The 23213-nt window shown below is 42.2% G+C and overlaps 1 protein-coding gene across 2 annotated transcripts in view; it reads left to right on the forward strand.

Moving 5' to 3' along the window:
- The window catches only part of TMEM67 (transmembrane protein 67), an 81580-nt gene that overhangs the window by 33759 nt on the left and 24608 nt on the right, over positions 1–23213 (forward strand). For both annotated transcript variants that reach the window (XM_040354660.1, XM_040354661.1), the window contains 11 exons: positions 1240–1394; positions 4340–4448; positions 5448–5540; positions 7234–7299; positions 10095–10251; positions 14952–15075; positions 15493–15598; positions 20076–20132; positions 20210–20308; positions 20444–20542; positions 21370–21456. In XM_040354660.1, coding sequence (XP_040210594.1) covers positions 1240–1394; positions 4340–4448; positions 5448–5540; positions 7234–7299; positions 10095–10251; positions 14952–15075; positions 15493–15598; positions 20076–20132; positions 20210–20308; positions 20444–20542; positions 21370–21456 — 1152 coding nt within the window. The remainder of the gene's footprint in view (positions 1–1239; positions 1395–4339; positions 4449–5447; positions 5541–7233; positions 7300–10094; positions 10252–14951; positions 15076–15492; positions 15599–20075; positions 20133–20209; positions 20309–20443; positions 20543–21369; positions 21457–23213) is intronic.

Raw genomic sequence — 23213 nt, forward strand, 5'->3', positions numbered from 1 at the left:
GGCATATAAGGCTGACGTTCAGTGCGTCGCCCGTGCCCTTTGACAACGCCATCTGTGGTGAAATCGATCAGGGCGGAGCCACGCACTGAACGTCATTGCGTTTTACGTGACCCCGGATGCACGGGCGCACGTTTTTTATTTGTATCTGTTTGCTTGTTTTAGCCGGCAATTTTAAATTATATGTACCGCTGTGTATATGTTGCACAATTTTTAATAAATATTTGACGGTACTTCACATTCTGAGCCTATTTCTTCCCCTGGTTCGCCGGATGGACGTGGAGCCGTTAAACACATTGGAGAGGATATTCTGCCTGTCAGCTGTGACCGAGTTTTCTCCATGACCTGAGTGGATCGACACGCTTTTTATGATCGTGGATCTGGTAAGAGCACACCCTTACTTACCTCTCGGTGGGAATATATGTTTCTTCTGACCAGAGACCAGAGGCTGTTCAATATTTGGATCATTTTATTACTCTGCAACTGTTTTTTGCCCATCTATTTGGACATTCATATGTTTTGGGGTTCTGCTGTTGATTTCCCCTCTCATTTTGGACTGCCTAACAATTGATTAGTATGCAATTCTAATGGACTAACAAAGTTTTTTAAGCGTTTGGTCCCAAATAGCAGATTGTTGTAATTACCCCGAAAGGTTTTTCCCATGACTGTTTGGGCATCATCCCTTTTTTTTGCTATTTTTTGCACTAGCACTTTATTCATTTATTCATTTATGCATTTATTTATTTATATTGTTTTTTCGCATTAAGTTGCGACTCCTAGCGCAACTCATCTTTTTTCTTTTTACTTTTTGTGTGTATATCACATGTTTAGCGTTGCTGCTGGAATTACTCACTATTTATTTATTCACTTATCCATTTGAAATTCATTTATATTCATTCTCCTAGCGCGATGAAAACCCCCCCTCTTTCCTTTTTATAGCATACACACGCTCGCGTTTCTCGTCGAAAACCAGCCCGACGAGGAACACGACGAGGAAATTGAGACTCCCATCGAGGAAAAAGAGAAATTGTTCTCTTTTTTCCTCGTCGAGTTCCTCGATGAAAAACGTACACACGACCGTTTTCCTCGGCAAAAAAGCTCTCCCACCAAGTTTCTTGATGGATTCCGTCGAGGAAAACGGTTGTGTGTACGAGGCCTATGACTTCTCCTTCTAGGGAGATATTTAAATTACTCACATGTTTATTGTATTTCCTAGCCCTGTGATTTCTTCTTGTTCTACAGCTGTACTCCAACCATACAGCATGCCAGGCTCTAGGGAACATGTGTGTAATGAACATGAACTCTCTGAGTCTGCAGAGCGCTGACGCCTGTGGTCTGTTCCGGTACAAATTCGCAAACACAGCCGCACGTGGAGTTGTCCATTCCATCTCTTACTGGTAAACTATGTAATACATTACGTAACCCTTTTAAAATATGTTGAGGTTTTTATAATGTCTTGAAAAAAGTTAAACGTTCCAGCTTTGTTCTACATGTCTTCGTTGAAATACTATTTGTTCCAGTCTTAGACAAAATCATTCTTGGAAGGAAACCTGTAATGAGAGAATTCAGGCTGCCATTGCTGTCTTCAGCTTCTGAAAATGCTATTTACCTGGTTGTAATGGAGGTCCTGTGGCTTCAGTGCATTCTGAGTCCCTTACTTGGAACAAATATGTAAATCGGACGTTTTGACACCACTCTGACTTTATCTCTCATTGTTCCAGATCCCTGGCTGAGAATGCACTGAAGCCAAAGACAGGCTTTCTAGAAAAAGATCAGTAAGGGCAATCTCCATAATTCTGTCGCTTCATGTTCCCTTTAAATTGGAAAAATGTTTTATGCGTTTTGGATACAATGAGCGAGGGTTATAAAGTTTTCTCCCTCACTTCCTGTCCCGTTCCAAAACAGGAAATGAGAGGAAATCCCCCAAAACTCTGTGGGGGGGGGGGGGGGGGTGATTAGTTGTAACCAGGGTTTAAAGAACTAGTGTTTCCATTGTAATATTTTTCTTGGATTGCTGTTCTAGGGACATTTTAAAATGTGGGAATTACTTTTACTTTCTTTCTGAATGATAATGGTAAACAATTACCGAGGGTAAATCTCCATAACGGGGGCAAAGACGGCAGAGGGCAAAAAGCTGAAAGGTGTTCTAATTCCTATCCAAAACAAAAAAAAGTTTGGTCTTTAGTTACATTTTAAGCCAAGCAGAAAGCATTGACATTTGAAAGATAATAAATGTTTATCAGCTGATAAGTAACCAAATATTTTTCAAAAGTCTTAAAAAGTATAATGTATACGTCTGATTGTAGTCTATAATTAATTCTCACAGTTTAAAAAGTTTATTTATATTTCGTCATTGGATGCCAGTGTTTTGAAGAGTCCAAAATTTAAGCACACCTTCTGTTCATGCCTCTTATGCCGCGTGTACACCGTTTTTCATGATGTGAAAAATTATTTTTTGTCATCAAAAACGATCGTGTGTGGGCTCCAGAGCATTTTTCATGACGTGAAAAATGGGCATTAAAAATTTAGAACATGCTCTATTTTTTCGCGTCGTTTTTCCGCATTGTGAAAAAAACTGCGCATGCTCAGAGGCAAGTTATGAGACAGGAGCACTCGTTCTGGTAAAACTAGCGTTTCGGAATGGAGATGGCACATTCGTCACGCTATAAGAGACTGAAAAACACGAATCGTCTCTCACCAAACTTTTACTAACACGAAAGCAGCCCCAAGGGTGGCGCCATCCGAATGGAACTTCCCCTTTATAGTGCCGTCGTACGTGTTGTACATCACCGCGCTTTGCTCGAGCATTTTTTTTTTCACGGTCGTGTGTAGGCAAGGCAGGCTTAACAATAATCGGGCTGAAAAAAACGTTGTTTTTTCTAGACCATTAAAAATGGTCCTGTGTACGTCGCATAAGACTATAGCTGGGGGTGCTACATTTCAACACTTCTCTGTGCCAGCGATTGAAAATAGCTGGCCTAGACACTTCAGATAAGTATTCAAACACATCTGCCTCCAGGGTGGACTTTGTGTTACATTAAAACATTAAACTGGATACAAGAGGATCTTACTGTCTAATCTAGAAATTGCTACATATCCTTGTGCAGTTTGGTGACCGACTCCTTTTAATATTATATTAAAAGGCCTTTTGCCTGCTTTGTACAGACAGACATGCATCTGATATAAACTTAGTGGCCTTACATTACTATTCAAAGGGGTTGATTTACTAAGTCTTTAAAGTTCAAAATCTGATGCAGCTCTGCACAGAATCCAATCAGCTTCCAGGTATCTTTGTCAAAGCTTAATTGAACAACCTGAAGTTAGAAGCTGATTGGCTACCATTAACATCTGCACCAGATTTAGCACTCTCCAGTTTTAGTAAATCAACCCCATAGTGTCTGTCCGGGCATTGCCATGAAGTTAAACTGGTGTGCTTTTTGTCAATAGTTGGGTAGAAAATGTCGACACATAAAAAGTAGATAAATATTTGGGGGCAGATCCACATACATCTGCGCCGGGCGCAGCGTATGTAAGATACGCTACGCCACTGTAACTTACTTTGAGTTGGTTTGAATCCTCAACGAATTTGTGCCGTAAGTTACGGCAGCGTAGTGTATCACTCGCGGCTTAAGGGCGCGGAATTCAAAATCGGCGGGTAGGGGGCGTGTTTCATTTAAATGAAGCGCGTCCAAGCGCCGAATGAACTGCGCATGCGCCGTCCGTAAAAACTCCCAGGGTGCATTGCTCCAAATGATGTCGCAAGGACGTCATTGTTTTCGACGTGAACGTAAATGGCGTCCAGCCCCATTCACGGACGACTTGCGCAACCAACGTAAAATTTTCAAAATTAGACGCGGGAACGACGGCCATACTTAACATTGAGTACGCCACCATATAGCAGCTTTAACTATACGCTGGAAAAAGCCGAATGCAAACGACGTAAAAAAATGCGACGGCCGCTCGTACGTTCGTGGATCGTCGGAAATAGCTCATTTGCATACTCGACGCGGATTACGATGGGAACGCCACCTAGCGGCCGCCGAAAAATTGCATCTTAGATTCGACGGCGTACGAAGACGTACGCCTGTCCGATCTAACCCAGATGCCGTCGTATCTTGTTTTGAGGATTCAAAACAAAGATACGACGCGCAAAATTTGAAATTACGCGGCGTATCAAGAGATGCGCCGGCGTAATTTCTTTGAGGATCTGCCCCTTGGTTTCCAACTTGCAGTATAGAAATTACAGCTGCAATCTGCTATGGACGAGGCTCCAGCATATTGAACCTTATATCATGCATTTTTCAATGTACTACAACTGTCCAATGAATGGTTTGTCTCACAGGAGGACCAATGTTCCATGGCTGTATTATGATGACCAGCCGGGATTAGCAGTCCGAGTACTTACAGCTTCTCCCTTCCCCGAAAACTTCAGCTTTAAGTGGGGTGAACAGGTGAGCCAAAATTACTGTATGCTGGAGGTATTTAGATCTAACCTAAGCCAGTAATTCAATACTGGGATTTTTTTTCACCTTCCATTTACTATAAGGGCGTTTTACCTACGGTACTTTTTTTCTCTGTTTTATTCATTTATGTGCCACAGTATAGTCCATAGCACCTTACAAATCATTTGTATCAGTTGGTGACGCACATAAGATTAGGATTATTACACACAGATAATTTGACTCCCTTTATAAAAAATCGGGAATGCACCTGAAACAAAGTGCAGACTATATCACTACCAATACCAAAGAAAGAGAAAACTATGAAAACTGAGTTTTCATTGGAAGAAATAACATTCCAGTTTAATCTAATCTATTCACATTGTTTTCAAGCTCTGGTGATGGAGGCGCCTTTGGATCTCCAAAACTGATTGGATACTTTTTGGATTATCCCCCTGGCTTTTCAGGGGGCAGACAGGTTCTTTTTGCAGAAATCATGCAATGCTTTTTCTGCAATAAAAGAAACCTACCTGTATATTCTGTTACAGCACAGCACCTTGTGTGCCAGGATCACTGCACTCCTGCACATTCGTAGGAGTGATGTCATCCCGCACCAGCCAATGACAATGACCACAGCCCAGCACCTGTAAGATGCAAGGTATAAGATGCTGGTGCCAGAGAGAGATGTCGGACTGTTAATAGGAGGTCAGTTTTATGGCGTTTAGCTCCGCTTTAATATTATATAAAACTCCCACATAATAGGCAACTTTGGCAAACAAATAGGCGGCCTTGTATGTGTGCTCTCCTTAATTATGTAATGTAATTGTGTAACAAATAAACATGATTTGGAACTCTCTCAGTCTGAAGGTAACTTCACAGGTTTCCTGTAGAATAAGGAATTTGAGATTAAATCTCTATTCATTGATTAAGACCTTTCAAAATGTGAATGCTTTTAAACTCTTGAATGAATATAATTTTGTTAATGGAAGGTGTTGTTGTATTGTATTTCAGGCACAGAACACAAAACTGTCATTTTTAGCAGCTGTGTATGATGTGCGAGGGAAGTTCATTGCATGGAGGTCACTTCAAGGAGGCTTACTGCAGGTAATTGGAAGTATTGCATTTTCCTTGACCAGGATCATGCCCAATAATGCAGTTATAGAGGACCGGACCTACGGTACAAAAATTCATTTAATAATGTATTAAGGTAAGAGAAGAATTTATGATCCAGTAATGCCTCCAAAAACTTGTTCAACGCGTTTCACTATAATATTGGCTTTCTCAGGGCAGATACTGGGTAGGTGCTGGTATATTTAAAAACAAGAGAGTACATACCAGCACTTACCCAGTATCTGTCATGAGGAAGCAATTTTTTTAGTGAAACATGTCGACGAGCAAGTTTTTGGAGGCATTACTGGATCTTCTCTTACCTTGATACATTATTAAATATTTTTTTTGTAAAGTAGGTCCAGTCCTCTATAACTGCATTATTGGGTAACTGGTAACTGTGTCCATACAGGGTATTGTTTGTATGTTTTTTTAAACTATGTTGTGATAAAATTTATACTTTTTTACTGATTCTCCCTTTCATTGTGTGCCCAGAAAGTCTGCGTATTTTAAAAGGCATTTTTTTTGAAAATCACAATTCAATGCTCGCCAAGCTTCCACTAACACGAAAGTAGCAGAGGGGGCCCAAAGGGTGGCGCTTGAGAAATTAACTTCCTCTTTATACTCTCATAGTATGTCACTACGTTGGTTTTTGTCAAACGACAATCTGCAGATAGTTAGTATGCTAGACAAAATCCTGCACACATGCTTTTGACAAAAATCGGTCATACAACAATGGAACTGTGTGTATGAGGCTTTAGGAACCCCCAATTAACCCCAATCGGCCCTAATTAACTATTTCCTCTCCTTTCCCCCTCTTGCATTTTTTCTACTATCAATATTCAAACGTTTTTTCCATTTGCATTTTTTTTTTATTATTCATATACAAAATTTGAAAAAGGCCTTTTACTTTAATTTGTGAATAACTATGATCTTCAATTGAAATGGGACACATTGTAGAATAAAGTGTGCATTTTTATCTACACTAACATAACACCAGTTGTTTTAGAACAAGTAGATTTTTTTTGTTTTGTTTTGTTATGTCTTTTGTCTATTGACTGCATAGAAAAAGCAAAGCATTTTTTGCAAGACAGTATCGCCAAAGGAAACACTTGTTTGTCCTCAAGAATGTATGTATTTTGTGTCCCTTTTGGCAGAGTTACTGCTGAATCAGTGGGTCTATAGCAGAAATGCATTGTGCATGTCCCTCTGCCATCTAATGTCTGTAGGGGCCTTTGAATACAGGATTTGTAGTACTGAACAAGCAACATCCAGACAACCAGGACTATTTCTATACTATAGCCATCTAGTTGAAAGGGTATTTTACATGGTACCAGTTCAGATGGCTGCTTGGTGCTTGCATTCATCATCTGGCTGGTATTGGTAAGAAATCACAGGGTTGATTTACTAAAAGAGTGTGAATATTCACTTCAGTTATCCAGTCATGTGCAAATAAATTAAACGGTTATTCGCTTTTCACATGATTGGATAATAGAAGTACATTTTCACACAATTTAGATTCTAAACTCCTTTGGTAAATCGGCATCCATATGACAGGTTACCTTTCAATAAAATCAATAGATCATTGATTTCGAATAGATTGTACCTCCTGGTATTACCGATCAAGGGGAAATTTATGGATTCAAAGGGTGTGAAACTCTATTTAATGGCTGGTTTCCTTTCTTTACAGCTGTGTCCTGACACTTCCAAACGGCTGAATGCTGCATATGAATTTGGAACAACATACGACCAAAATGTAAGAACTGGGTGACAGAACGTTTTACTGCTATAAAAATTTATTTTTATCCAGTTTTGAAAGGTGTTAAAAAATAATCTTAAGTTCAACCTTCCTAAAGGAGGAACACTAGTGGCTGTATTAAAGTTTCAGATGTTGTACATTCGAGGCATGCCCTCTAGCAAAAAAACATTGCAACCTTACAGTGATTTTACAGGTTTTTTTTTTTTTTAATAAAACATCTTTTACTTACCTGCTCTGTGTAATGGTTTTACACAGAGCAGCTGTGATCCTCCTCTTCTCGGGCCCCCTGCCAGCACACCTCTTTTCTGAGGGCCCCCATTGCAAGCTGCTTACTATAAGTGCACTTGTGTGCTCGCTCCTAAAACAATAGGACACACAGAACGGGGCTCCCCTCCCCTGCTCCCTCTTCACTGAATGTTATTGACAGCAGCTCCCGATGGTGTTTCTCAACCAATGAGGAGGCAGAGACCCAGGAGAGCAGCCACTCTCGTGCACATCGCTGGATCGTGATTTGGCTCGGGTAAGTATTAGGGGGGCTGTGGGGGGAGCTGCATACTGTATAAAATGCATGAAGGTAAAAAACCTTTAATGTTTAGAACCATTCGGAAAAAAAAAGAATGAAAATGAAGGCAGCACTAAACTTTAAAAAAACAAACAAAAAAAAAACAGCTCTCTCATTTAGCCCAGGTTCACACTGGGCTGCAGGAATGAAGCCGTGCGAGTTCAGCCGAACTCGCACGATTTCACTCCCACTTTTCAGTCCTGATTTCGGCTGCTATTTCAGAGACATCTGCGCAGGTTTCTGCACAGATGTCAATGTAAATCGCAGCCCGAAATCGCAAAAAAGTAGTAGAGAAACTACTTTTTGAAATGGGTGCAGCGCTGCAGATGTGGCGTTGCACCGATTAGGACAGTGCAATTGCCGGCAAATGCCGCCAATTTGACATGTCTAATTGCATGTCAAAACACACCAGTGTGAACCAGGGTTAAATGTGCATTAGGTAATCATGACCCTTTGTTTTTTAAGTGTAAAGTGAGGTGTTGTTTATTATTTTTTTGTTTAGTGGGTCTGTGTGCAAATCAGGGTGGGCCATACATGAATGCTTAACATCTGAAGAGAGGGAATGTTTTTGGCAGTAAATTTGGTTAATAAAAAAAGCTATGAATAAATAAATCTTACAGGCCGCCTGGCTGGTAATGCATGTACCGTATATGTTGACATGCAGTCCCAGCAGGAGCATACTTCCTATGGTAACCATTATTATTTTCTACAGGTATTTACATAGCACCAGCAATTTACGCATTGTAAACAGAAAGCTCTATGGTCTGCTGTGTAAAGGTGCGTCTGCTGCTCTGCAAGGAGCCCTAGGATCTTCTGTGCAAGATTCAAATTTAAAGAAAGTGAATACAGTGAAACCTTGGATTGCGAGCAACGAGGTTAACGAGCGTTTCGCAATACAAGCATTTTTTTTTTTTAATCCTGATTCGGTTTGTGAGTGTTGTCTCACAAAACGAGCAGGATTCAAGCCTCTGCGGTGTGCAGTACCGCATTTGGCCAGAGGTACGGGGGGGCCGGAGCTATTCGGAATACTCAGAAACAACGCAATGTACGCCGTCGTAAGTCCTAATCTGGGCCGTCGTATCTATGCGACTGATTCTTAGAATCAGTTACGCATAGATATCCATTAGATCCGACCGGCGTAAGGCTCTTACGCTGTCGGATCTTAAATGCAATTTTTTTTTTTTGCCGCTAGGTGTCGCCTCCATCGTTTTCCCCGTCGAGTATGCAAATTAGCTAAATACGCGAATTCCCGAACGTACGCGCGGTCGATGCAGTGAAGTTACAACGTTTACGTTAGGTTTGCGCGGCGTAAAGTTGCCCCTGCTATATGAGGGGCAACCAATGTTAAGTATGGCCGTCGTTCCTGCGTCGAAATTTAAAAATTTACGTTGTTTGCGTAAGTCGTCCGTGAGTGGGGCTGGACGCCATTTACGTTCATGTCGAAACCAATGACGTCCTTGCGACGTCATTTGGAGCAATGCACCCTGGGATATTTTCCGGACGGCGCATGCGCAGTACGTTCGGTGCGGGAACGCGCTTAATTTAAATGCTCCACGCCCCTACCCGGCTAATTTGAATTAGGCAGGCTTGCGCCGGGTGATTTACGCTACGCCGCCGCAACTTTACAGGCAAGTTCTTTGTGAATAAAGCACTTGCCTGTAAAACTTGCGGCGGCGTAAGGTAAATCAGATATGTTACGCCCGCACAGTTTTACGACCATCTACGAGAATCTGGGCCTCTGTTCCCGAATGCAGCCGAACAGTTTCCGAGATTTTTCTGAGTCTCTTCAGCGCCCCCCCCCCCCACCTCTGGCCACATGCGGTATTGCATGCCATAGAAGTCAACGTGGAACAATTTTTTTTCGTTTCAGTTGACTTCTATGGGGAAACTCGCTTTGATGTGCGAGTGCTTTGGATTACGAGCATTCTCCTGGAACGGATTATGCTCGTAATCCAAGGTTTCATTGTATAGGCATTACCCCATTACACACTGCAGTGCAATTCAGATGCCTCATCATCAATCACTGAGACAACTGGCATTGCATTGTTGGTATGTGGTGTCTCATGCAGACCCAGAATTAGAGGTTTCTTAGGGCACAACAGAGGCATTTTGAAGTTATTAAACACAGCCTGCAGATACCGAATAGTTTTGTGTGTGTGTTCTTTTTTGTTGTTCTAGTTTTGCTGTGAATTTCTGATGTTCATTACAATGGTTTGTTTGCCTTGCATAGTGTGAGCTGTCTGTGTCCAAGATCCTCCATGACTTTCCGGAACCTGTGTTTTATGATGTGTATCTCTCCTACCTTGGAAGTGACAGTCAGCAGAATATATGGCCTGTGCCCGTCTTAAACCTTAACCTTCAGTACAATGACCAGTTTGTCAATTTAGGTAAGCCTGTAAAATTCTGTCTGTTCATAACTGGCCTCACTTATTATTATTTATCTTGAGTAAGACTTGTTCTATCTCCATCACAGCCACCAGTCAGTGTCAAACTTTTGTTCTGAAGTTGTTTCTATAGAAGTTTGGATAGGCTTATTTGCTCTTTCTGTATCACAAGATCCTAACAAAGGTGTCTCTTTCTTTGAGAAGATTTTCCCACATTTTACATTTATAGAAAATCCATTGGAAAAATTTGGCAGAGGAAAGGCACCTGGTTTCTCATTCCACCTATACTTGGTGGCTCCGGGCCGGTAGACCATTATTCAGGCTTATAGTCTCAAGGATCAGTTTCCCCTTCCATTTTGGCCTTGTTCTACCTTGTTTCCCCAAAAATAAAACCTACCCTGAAAATAAGACCTAGCATAATTTTCCAGGAGGGCTACAATATAAGCCCTACCCTGAAAATAAGCCCTAGTTTTAAAATGCTTGTAAAATCCTATAACCCACTCTATTACAGTAGTATATAATGTACAATGTGTGTGTTTGTGTAATATAAATGCAGGAAAGAGAGCTCCAGCGGGTCAAGGAAGTGCAGAGTGGCGCTATAATGAAGGTATTAGGCACAATTATATTACAGAAACACACACATTGTACATGATATAATACTGTAATAAAGTGGATTATACTGTAGGATTTTACAAGCATTTTAACTCCGTTCACACTGGGGATTCCTGACAGGCAGGGGGGGGAGAGCTGGGAGCGAAGACAGCACATTACATGGTAAGACCTACCCTGAAAATAAGCCCTACTGTGTCTTTTGTTGCCAAAATTAATATAAGACCCGGGCTTATTTTTGGAGAAACACGGTACCAGGGCTGTGAGTGCTTCTGGGAAATGTTAGCATCAAGCTTCTGTTTTCCAGGTTTCAAAGGCTTCTATCTGGTTTTCTGTTCACACATTCTCAATGTTTTAACCAGGTGAATATTTCTGCCTCATGTGATGCCTCATGTGAAGCCTAGTACACATGGATCGAATGTCGGATGGCATCGGCCGGTTTATTAGAAACTGCCCGACATTTGGCCTGTGTGTATGGTAGCCAGTCTGACAGAAGCCTGCTGGTTGCACATACCCCTGTCACAACATAATAGGTCAGCAGGGGAGATTGCTGTACTAACATCAGATAGATAGTACAGCGGCTCCGACCTGAGCAGGTTGAACGAAAAACTAGTGGTGAGTACTAGGCTTAATTGTCCTTCAGGTTGCTCCTTGATTGAAGACGGTGGGCCGGATTCAGATAGCCTTTACGCCGGGGTATCTATTGATACGCCGCGTAAGTGCTACGAAGCGCCGGCGTATCTTTCTGTATTCAGAAAGCTAGATACGCCAGAATTTCCCTGAGATCCGACCGGCGTAAGTGTCTTACACCGTTGTATCTTAGGCTGCATATTTACGCTGGCCGCTAGGTGGCGCTTCCGTATATTTCCGCGAGGAATATGCAAATTAGGTAGTTACGCCGATTCAGAAACATACGTCCGCCCGGCGCATTTTGTTACGTCGTTTACGTTAGGCTTTTTCCGGCGTAAAGTTACCCCTGCTATATGAGGGGTATCCTATGTTAAGTATGGACGTCGTTCCCGCGTCGAATTTTGAAAATTTTACATCGTTTGCGTAAGTCGTTCGCGAATAGGGCTGTACGTAAGTTATGTTCAGGTCTAAAGCATTGACTATTTGCGGCGTAATTTCGAGCAGGCGCACTGGGATTTTTTCACGAACGGCGCATGTGCCGTTTGTAAAATACGTCAAATACGTGGGGTCACAGTGAATTTGAATAAAACACGCCCACATCATCCACATTTGAATTAGGCAGGCTTACGCCGGACCACAGACGTTACGCCGCCGTAACTAAGGGCGCAAGTTCTTTCTGAATACGGAACTTGCGCCCTAATTTATGGCGGCGTAACATATCTGAGATACGTTACGCCCCGCGGAAAGATACACCAATGTATCTGAATCCGGCCCAGTGTCTTGTTCTTGACAAGCCTGTTAGCTGTTTTTTGGCTGTATTGCCCACTCCTGTGTTAAGAAAAACCCCTGTTAGAAAATTGCGTAACTTACAAGGATCACAACAATCTTCAGAGTTCTACCTGCTTCTGATGAAACTGGCGCATGGATTCCAATCCCTTCCTAGATTTGGAGTGCTCAGTGGAAGGGTCTGCCTATTACTAACACTTGATCAGTTCTATATTTATGTTAAGAGAACAACTACTAGGAAAAGAAGCAAGTCAGCTGCATAAGTTGTATGTTTCTGTAGGGATTCTTTATAGCAGGGATAGGCAACCTGGGGCCCTCCAGCTTTTGTAGAACTACAAGTCCCTTCATGCCTCTGGGAGTAATTGTAACTGCCAGCCTTGCAATGCCTCATGGGAAACGTAGTTCCACAACAGCTGGAGGGCCCCAGGTTGCCTACCCCTGCTTTATAGAGATAGTGTACAGAATGCCCCGGAGTCTAACAATATTACAATGTTATGTTGCAGATTGAAATTGATTTTTTTAGCAAAGTGACTTGTGTTGTAATCTGTTTTTTTATTTATTAATATATAAAATGTATGAAATAGTTAAAAACAGAGCCTTTCGCCTCCCCAGCTGAAAACAACAATACAGTGTGCATTCAACACAAGTTTATCACTCAACTTAAAGCGGGAGTTCACCCAAATTTTTTTTTTTAACATTAGATTGATGCTCATTTTGTCAAGGGGAATCGGGTGTTTTTTTTAAAATCGAAGCAGTACTTACCGTTTTAGAGAGCGATCTTCTCCGCCGCTTCCGGGTATGGTCTTCGGGACTGGGCGTTCCTATTTGATTGACAGGCTTCCGACGGTCGCATACATCGCGTCACGAGTAGCCGAAAGAAGCCGAACGTCGGTGCGGCTCCATACGGCGCCTGCGCACCGACGGTCGGCTACTTTCGGAAAATCGTGACGCGATGTATGTTCCTGTTGGAAGCCTGTCAATCAAGTAGGAACGCCCAGTCCCGCAGCCCATACCCGGAAGCGGCGGAGAAGATGCATCTCTAAAACGGTAAGTACTGCTTCGATTGTAAAAAAAACACCCGATTCCCCTTCACAAAACGAGCCTCAATCTAATGTTAAAAAAAAAGGTTTTTGGGTGAACCTCCACTTTAACTACAGGCGGTCCCCGGATTACAAACAAGAGTCTGTAGGTTTGTTCTTAAGTTGAATCTGTTTGTAATTTGGAACAGGTACTTTTTGTTTAAGTGTAGCTGCGGCCAAAAAAATAAAAAATGTAAGCTTTTTGGATAGCATAGGGAAGGGTTAACACCCCCATAACAATTGTTTTGCTGTCCTGTGCCCCTGTTCAGAAGATTTCACTTCACTTTCTGTCCCAATGTCAATTGGATTTTGAAAATGTTGGGTTGTTGTGGAAACAAGGCCTGGTGATAAAGCCTCAGTAGAGGTAACTTTTTCCCATTATAGCTCTTACAGGAGTGAATTTCCCTTCCTAGGGGTAGATTTCCGTTCACTTCCTGTTGTCTCCCTCCATTTGTAAGTAGGAGACGTTTGTAAGTCAGATGTAACTAGGGGACCGCCTGTATGTACAATGCAATTAATAATTGTTCAGTAGCACGAAATAGGAGGGCAACAGGAGACACAATCCTAGCTACAGCTCCATACAAATTTTTTAGGAGTAATTAAGAGAATGAGGGATGGGTACCCCCCCCTCCAGAAGCGGCCTGGGAGGATCAAACTAAAAAGGGGCAGCATCTTTCCTTCTGGTTTTCTCAAGCGGCAATACTGATAATTAAGGAGCAATTGGGTCATCTCCGACTGTAGTATCTGAATTGACCCACAGGTCCCACTCGTTAATACATTTTTTGTGGCAGCCTTGTAAAGGATACATTGCTTTATAAAGTGGGACTACAGGAATGATCAGAACCTTTAAAAAATTAAGGGTAGAAGCATGATCAGACTTCCACTTCAAAACTATGGTCTTCCTGGCATTAAATAACATCAAACCAAGAAATGCTTATGTAGCATGTGTAGCCAACGGGTTTACCAGCGCCAGTATACATACATCAACTGTCATTGGAACGGATATGGTAGTCAAAGAGGGTATAAAGTTGGTAACCTCAGATCATAAATACAAGGGCATGTCCAGAACATGTGGTGTCAGATTCTATGAAGAATTTTTAATCGGTCACTCACTGTAATCGGCTAAAAAAAAGGGATACTCCTCCCAATCCTCACTTTCCAGGACCGACACCTCCGCACGCCACCAAGTCTGAAGTTACTCCAACCCATCATAAACCAAGGGCATAAGAGCCTTGTAGATTTCAGATAATGTTTTGGTGAAAGAGTCATCCCATAGAAGGGATTACAACTCACGATTAGCTGGGAGGTACCAAATTGAGACTGATACAGTAGGTGTGATGGATCTGCAGATATTTGAAGAAAAGGAAATTGGGAAGATCAAAATGCAGTTTTATCCTTTTGAAAGTCATCAGGGTGCCCCCTGCACAAATGTGGTTTAACAGCTTAATATATTTTTCAACAAAAGTAGAATATTTTTCAGTTGGGTATAAGGCAAGGGGAGTTGGAAATGTAAAATGGAAGGATGTCTCATACCTATAATATTGAATTTGCACTTGCTTTGCTCCTAAATCTTGTCTTGCTGTTAAACATTTTTACAAGGAAACAATGTTAACAACTGGCTGCTGACTCGTCGAATATTCTTGGTTGACACCCTAAGTGGACGAGAAAATACTCTAAGCAGCTCACCGCGTGTGATTCGAATCGCCTCTAAAATCACTATCAGGTACATTGTAACTATGATTATCTGTAAAAGTGCCATAGTACATACTAAGAAGCAAACAAAATAAGCTTTCCTGAATTATATATATTGTTTTATAAATCCTATAGTACGGTATTTATTGAAAATGTTTTTCTGTACAAAAAGAGTACACCTCAATAAAGAGTAATATGAGCGAGGTACAAAGCATAGTGTATTTGCACAACGCATTAGTTTCCAATGCTAAAAGTATTGAGTAGTACAACAAACAATATAATAATACTAAGTAACTTAATATAAATTAAGAGAGAGAGAGAGAAGGAGGGTAAAGGAACAGAAAGAAAAGGAGGGGGTGGTTGTAGGAAAAGCAGTGGAAGAACCACATGTTACCAATGAACCACCACTTGGCATTACACATGATTTATTTTGTGTTATCTCTTACAGCATCAGCCTGGTTCCTGGCACCCACAAAGGAACAATTTACCCCCCACTCATGACTGTGGAATACGCAGATATACAAGTACAAAATCCAGAGAGCCAGACTGTGAAGGTATTTTTTTATTAAATAAAACTGAAAAGCAGTTATTTAAGGCTGGCTATACATTATACAATTTCCTTGTACGATTGTCCTTTTAGATTTTCCAAAACCATATAATATGCGGTCAAACCTAAGCATTTTCATTTTGTATGCAATCAGGCAGGCCCCTGCATCCTATGCATTAAGGTGAAAAAACACCTTGCTGTGTCCGGCTCCCCCGAGGCCCCCATTTTACTTACCCGAGACCCGAATTTCCAAAGGGCGTGATCCCCTTGGCTGATCGGCTCTTCATTGAATAGATTAATAGCAGCGCAGCCATTTTCTACCACCACTGTCAATCGAATCCAATGACATGGGAGCGGGGCCAAGTCATTTAATCGGCGGCTATGGATGCCAATTGCATGACACTGGAGTGCACCCGCAAGGTAACACCCTCGGGAGAGAGATTCCCAGAGGGGGTTGGCTCTTGCGGGGAGGAGCCGCGAGAGCCACTGTGGGACCCCAGAAGAGGACGATCGGGGCCACTCTGTGCAAAACGAACTGCACAGTAGAGGTAAGTAGGACATGTTTGTTATTTACAAAAAAAAAAAAATGAACCTTTAGTGTCACTTTAAGGAAACATTTGCTACTAATTAGATCCCATAATGTCTTCTTTACAATGGCAAATGTATAATGTCCATATAACAGTCCACAAGTGGTTGTGAAAAGGCACAATAAACGGCATGCAATGTGGATCAATCGTGGCCAAAAAATCCCTCTACCGTACACAGAGTGGCCGCTCACCTCACTAATTCAACCTATATTAGGTCACATGGCATATAACCAATATCATCCAATCGATCAGCATACCAGAATGATGTCAATCAAGATCCTGAGCTTTGTCTCCAACATGCATGGGAACATAAATGAAGACAATCTAGTGCTCTCTGTATATGAGGTGTTTTTATTGTAAAAACATAAGCAAAACTACTCACAAAAACGGCAGTAGCAGCGATGGCTGTGGGTGACGTCAGTCGTGACTCCCCCCCCCCCCCCCCTCATACGCGTTACATCCGTGGGCGGGACTTCATCAGCACGAGGTAGGATGACACAAAGACGTCCCCCATCATAACAACTAATATAGCGACATTGCAGCAAATCAAGCTCACTGATACAGTCGGCCAATCACGGACCTTTACTCAGACCGCAATAACATCGTATTAAACCAGAGGAGCAGATTCGAATAAAGAGAAGGTTGCCATGCATTAAAACAATAAAGATGGTTTACCCCTAAATACATAGACTGGCCACAATCTAAGTAGATCATAAAATAAACTATAAAGGGGAACACATCAATAGTTAAAACTATGTAGCTAAAAAGCCTTAAACATATTACTAAAAATATTTAAAATATATAATTTATGTATATATAAATATATATAAAAATATATGACGTCATCCACAACCACCATAATTAAACAATTAAACTCCGGTAGGTACCCACGTGGTGGGTGCCTACCCACGTGCACCCACCACGTGGGTACCTACCGGAGCATGATGGGACGGTGAGGCCTATATAAATGGGATGCAAGGCGCGCTTCCATCATTGCAGTGACAAGAGGCGTCGGGTCAACATCGGAAGAAGGGAGAAGAGAAGAGAAGAAGTTGACGTCACAGAAGACCGCGCTGGCTGCCTGCTAGTAATTGAGCTAACACACGAAGATAGCAGGCAGCCAGCGCTGAAGGAGAAGGCACCGGACAGCTGCAGAAGAACCGGGGTGCACCGAGTCAACAGCGGAGAGCGGCGAAGATAGAAGAAGACCCCCGGAGAGCGGAGAAGACCCCCCCCGGAGAGCGGAAGAAGAAACCCCCCCCCGGAGAGCGGAGAAGACCCCCGGAGAGCGGAAGAAGACCCCCGGAGAGTGGAAGAAGAAGCCCCCCCTGGTATTAGAGCTAAAGAAGACAGGGGGGGCCTCCGGAGCAGACTAATAAATGATTTTAAAAACCCTTGTGTTGTGTGTTTAATAACTATCACTTTGCCTCCAGGTGAATAGGTAGGGGTATGATGTACCCCATATCCATACACTTAGGGTGGGGGGCCGGTATCTGGGGGCCCCCTTATTTGAGGAGACTCCCAGATTCCGATAAGCACCCCGCCCGCAGACCCCGACAACCAACGGCCAGGGTTGTCGGGAAGAGGTCCTGTCCTCATCAACATGGGGACAGGGTGCTCTGGGGTGGGGGGGCCCGCAGTGCGCCCCCCTTCCCCCAGAGCACCCAACCCCCCCCCATGTTGAGGGCATGCGGCCTGGTACGGCTCAGGAGGGGGGGGGCGCTCGCTCGTCCCCACTCCCATTCCTGGCCGGCCGGGTAGCGTGCTTTGGATACGGGTCTGGTATGGATTGTAGGGGGACCCCCTACGTCGATTTTTCGGCGTAGGGGGGGTCTCCTTACAACCCATACCAGACCTAAGGGCCTGGTATGCTCCTGGGGGGGGAACCCATGCCGGTTTTTTATTTGAAAATTGGCATGGAGTTCTCCCTCAGGAATGCATGCCGAGCGACGCTGTCAAATTATTTTTTTTTTTTTCCCGACGCAACTTTTTTAAGCCGGCGCGATCCACAAAACTCGGCGTAACGTAACTTTGCGCATGCGCAGTACGGCCGGCGCGGGAGCGCACCTCATTTAAATGGGACTCGCCCCATTTGAATAGGAACGCCTTACGCCGGCCGGATTTAAGTTACACAGCCTGAAATTTCTAGGTAAGTGCTTTGTGGATCGGGCACTTAGGTAGAAATTTTAAGGCAGTGTAACTTAAATGGGATTTTTTAAGTTGCGCCAGGTTTTTGTGGATCTGGCCCACTATGTGTTTTTTCTATTGTTATATTATTTGAGGGATTTTATCTGAATTTACCTTGAGTGCTGGATGTCAACCATTTTTTATTGTGTTATTTTTCAGTGCTGAATCAATTTTTATTTTACTTACAATGGCAATTCTCTGTGTTTACTAGGGGCTCATTCATACATTCAAAGACATTCATACATTCAGTGCCTTCTGAAAGCAGTATGTGTTGAATTGCTCTTCAGAGGACATTTGACACGCAGTGAGAAGGAATTATGTTGCCTCCTCACTGCCTGATTTTATCCTGTAAATTCCGCAACACCACATTCATTGCATGTAGTTACAGTGTGGCCCCATAGATGTGAATTGGTTGAGTTTGGCGGCGGTAATGCCCATCAAATGCAACATGCTGTTTCATTTTGGTCACACATGTGCCTTGAAATGATGGCTTCCACAAAATGTTTGGAGGCTGTTTTGGGGAAAAGTGTTCAGTATTGTTGAAGTTAGGGCTTTGTGCAGGACATTCAAGTTCCTCAACACCCAACTGGTCAAAATGTATTTATGATCCTGATTTTGTACACAGGGGTACAGTCATTCTGACACAGAGAAGGGCATTCCCCAACCTGTTGGCAAAAGGTTGAAAGTGTAAAATGTCTGTGTATGCTGAGGTGTTAACAGTATTATACACTGGAAACACTTGAACTAAATTTTGAGAGGTATTCTCATACTTTTGTGTGATGGCCAGCTGTTCACAGATTTGTGACAGTGTCTTGTGAAAAGAAGAATACTGTTCTTAAAGTGGTTGTAAAGTCAGTGTTCACAATTACTGCCAGACCCTCTGTTATAACAAGCTATACTCCACAGTGTTTTTTTGTTTAAGTCTGCTGCTATCTGCTGCTATCTTTTTTCACATCGCTGATGTGCAATAATGTGCCCGCCAGTTGCTCTCCTTCCCCGATCTAAGGTCTACAGTGGAAGGTGCTAAGATTTCCTGATTATGTCAGCCAGGGGGTCACGTGACCACACAACGTTGTGGAATAAGGTATTTGGCTGCATAATTAAAAAAAAATACACTGTGTAGTATATCTTGTTATAACAGAGGACTAACTTTACTGCCACACACAAGAGGGGGCAGCTCACACACAAGAGCTAACAGGCTGGTAGGGAGCGGGAGAGACTGCGGGATGATGGAGGCACGTAAACTGACCACGGTATCAGGGCTCAGGAGCCATGAATACCAATTGTAATTGTCAGTTAAAATAACGCAGTGCCGTATGGCAAAAATGGCCTGGTCATGAAGGGGGTAAACTTTCCAGAACTGAAGTGGTTATAGTATGACATTGACATGTTGGGTATCTATTTAGGGTATATATTACGGTATGTTTTATTTTTTTTATTCATTACAGTGTATTTTTTCCAAAGTAAATGCAATCGAAAAACTGCCGCGGAATTACTGTGTGGCATAAAATATTGATATTCTAAGTAGTTTTCTATCAAAAAATATTGATTTAAACTTTTAAACAAAAAGTGCAACAAAAGGCTCGGTCTTCAAGTCGATTTATGGAAATGGACATAGTTGAAGTTTCTTTAAATTTTTTGATTATGCAAATTTTGCGTATCCATGTTTTATTAAAAATTACTATTTGAACATTTTGTTTTCTGTTTCAGGTTTTTTTCTCTGTTCAGTATGAAATGAATCAGGCTGATTCTGTCACTCAGACAGATGTAAGTTACCATAGATTTCACTATGTGTTTAATGTTGTGTGCTCAGCATATTTATGATGCCTGTCATGGTACTGCAGGTGGCGTTAGGTGTGCTCGGTGGGCTGGCCGTGCTGTGGTCCCTTCTCAAAACTGCTGCATGGAAAAGACGGATTGGTAGCCAGGTCATTGACTTGCAGGTGAGATGCATGCTGCCTAAAATACGGAGAACACCATAGTGTTATATCATTATACCTCAGGCTTTATTTAATACCACAGTGGGGAATTTGTTTTATTGTAGCTGTTATTTAAAGACCATCTTCCTTTATTTCTAGACTGTGATTCAGTTCTTGGTTATATATGCTGGAGTTCTGGCCAATGTGTTTTTTGCTGTGACTGTGGGGACTGGGGTTTACTGGCTTCTTTTGTTCAAAGTAAGTACAAATTTTTGTTAACTTTCTGTTGATATTTAGACCCCACATGTATCACTGCAGTGACAGTTTTATTGCTGTAATTTTTGTTTTACCTGCCAGAATTAATCACGGAAAGTACTTTAAAATACATTTTTTTTCTGGTCACATTATTCTAAAAATATTGTAGAGAAAAGGCACTGAATGTGTGAACATAAATAAAAATGAAATTCACCAACATGCTTTACCCTAGCGCTAGACTAATCTGCCTGTTACTTTAAATGGTTGATTCAGGCTGGTTGTAATAATGATCCCTGACAACCAGCTTCAATACAGCCTGCCTCCCTAAGTGACATCACAGGCATCTGGTCAAGCTAAGTGGTCAATGTCTCCTGTTCAATATGCATTTTTTTTTTTGTTCTATCCACAAACAATATGGCAGCCTTCACAATAGAACTGATTGGTATGAATACATGGATTGGCCTAGATGCCTTTATGTCATTCAGGCAAATAATGCCATCTCATTGTTGCTCATTAGGTATTGGGTTTCTTGTTGACAATCCTGAATTTTGACCCCACCATTCACAGAAACTGGTGCAATGGCCCGAGGTTAGTTGTAATAGGGCTGGTTATTGTGTTCAGGCATTTACTAACTCTTATAATAGGTTTTTAATGGAAAAGCACTGGAACTCTAGTGAAAGGGGTTTACATTTCTCACAGATTACTCTTCTACATATGTATGCTGAAACTCCAGGGAAAATCAGTTCAGTGTCTACTTATTAATGTTAAAAATAACAGGTTTTCTTTAAGATGGAGTATGATTTAATTTTAGTGTCCTGTTTGTTTTATAGGGTCAGCAATATGTCTCTGTGCTACTGCCTCTACCCAGTAATGAAAAAGACTTTATAACTTATGTGTCGTGTGCATTTGTTTTGAAGGTATGGCATTATCTTTATACATCGTTTTGACCCGCTAGTCCACATTAATCCAGTACAAGTCATGGTTTATTTTTTTAAGAATGTGTACATTTGAGTTTTACTGCTACCTACAGGAGGAATGGACACTGGCAAACTTATAAGCTTGCCCAAGATAACCATTTTTATTACCAGCATGCCTCAGTTCTCCTAGTGTCCTAGGAGGATGGACCTTTCCAGGAAAGGACTAACTTAATTTTACTAGTACTATTTTAAAAATATGTGTTTTTTTTTCTCAATTGAGATATACTGCTAGAGATGGTCCCCACGATAGAAGCTACCCAGTATTACCTATCCTCAGCTTGGCCTTTTGTAGGGCTGTGAATGGACTCCACTGGGGCTAGCCTGGAAGTGACCTTCGGGCACTGAGTTCAATTTAAATTGTTTTCTAGGCTGCATCTAGGGACAATTTAGTTGCAGAGCGCTTTCCATGTCCAGAGCTGTTTGCCTTGCCTCAGCGCTTGCTCTATGTTTAAAAATTCAGTGAGTAGACAGACACAGCACTAGGAGCTACCTCATTTGTTTAAATTGCTGGGTGCTTAAAATAATGCGGCTTGCTGTTGGTTCCTACTGAGGAAGACTTAATACTGATGCATTGAGCCCTGACAGCGTTTAATTTGCTTCTAGTCATTATCAAAGAATCTTCCTTCTGTTGTCCCCGCTTTGCCAAGTTAAACTCCAATAATTGGTCCATTCCTGCTGTCCACCTACAGTGACTTTGTCACTTCCGGCAATCCAACCCTCACCTGCTACCAATAGTTGGGTTTTGTGAATATCTGAGCCCTTGTCTTCTACCCTAAGCAGCATTGCTTCAGCACCACAAGTTTGCAACTGGTCTGATTCTTAGACACAAGGGGGACAGTCCCACTGTTTCAGGTGCCCCCTCTCACACTATAATAAGGGCTGCAGTGCTGCTTGCAGTGTGCCTACTGATGCCACTAATATAATATATAATATAATATTTGATCTAATAATATCAAATCTGCCCGAAGCCTCTGAGCCATCGGCAGCTGAAACTCTGATTCCGAATCTCTCCAGTCACCTACCAGATGAACTTGCCTCCAAAGAGTTTCAGCCTTCTGCCATGACCCCTTAACTAAACAAGAACCTTTCAGCTCTTATTGACACAGTATGCACCACTTTGAAGCTGGAGGATCAGACCATTACTGCCACTATTGCTGTTTCTAGTTTAGGATTGTTTAGAGCTCCTAAGACTAACAAGACCTTTCTTGTGCATCCACATTTCCTTTAAAGAGAAGGAAAATACCCAGACAAGATGTTTATTGAACCCTTGGCCATAGAACATATGGAACAAATGACTGTAGCCTGAAGTTATAGTTATGAAGGGTTGTTGGAGGTTTCCAGTCCCATTTCTCACGAGTCTCCTGTCAGTATACATGTGGAGGACACTTTGCTTAAAGCATTGGACTGTGGAACCAGCATCTAAGAAGTGCTTAGTCCGCATGGGCTTTGAGGGACAACATCTGAATGCCATCACCACAGATGGAAAGGGCACCTATCTTTCTCAGCAAATGAAGTCTAAAACTCAGTCTGGGAAGGCCCAGCTGCACAGTGCCCCAGAGGTGTCCTTTGGATTAGGATGTAATTTCCCTAGCCTCTGTGGAAGAATGGTTTTAGGGGGCTTTAGTCCGAACTGTTCAGCTTCCAGATACAAAGGGACATCTGCCCCATTTTGGATCTTAAAGCTCTGAATGTCTTCA

The sequence above is a fragment of the Rana temporaria genome, chromosome 5 (genome assembly GCF_905171775.1).
Source record: "Rana temporaria chromosome 5, aRanTem1.1, whole genome shotgun sequence".
Lineage (NCBI taxonomy): Eukaryota > Metazoa > Chordata > Amphibia > Anura > Ranidae > Rana > Rana temporaria.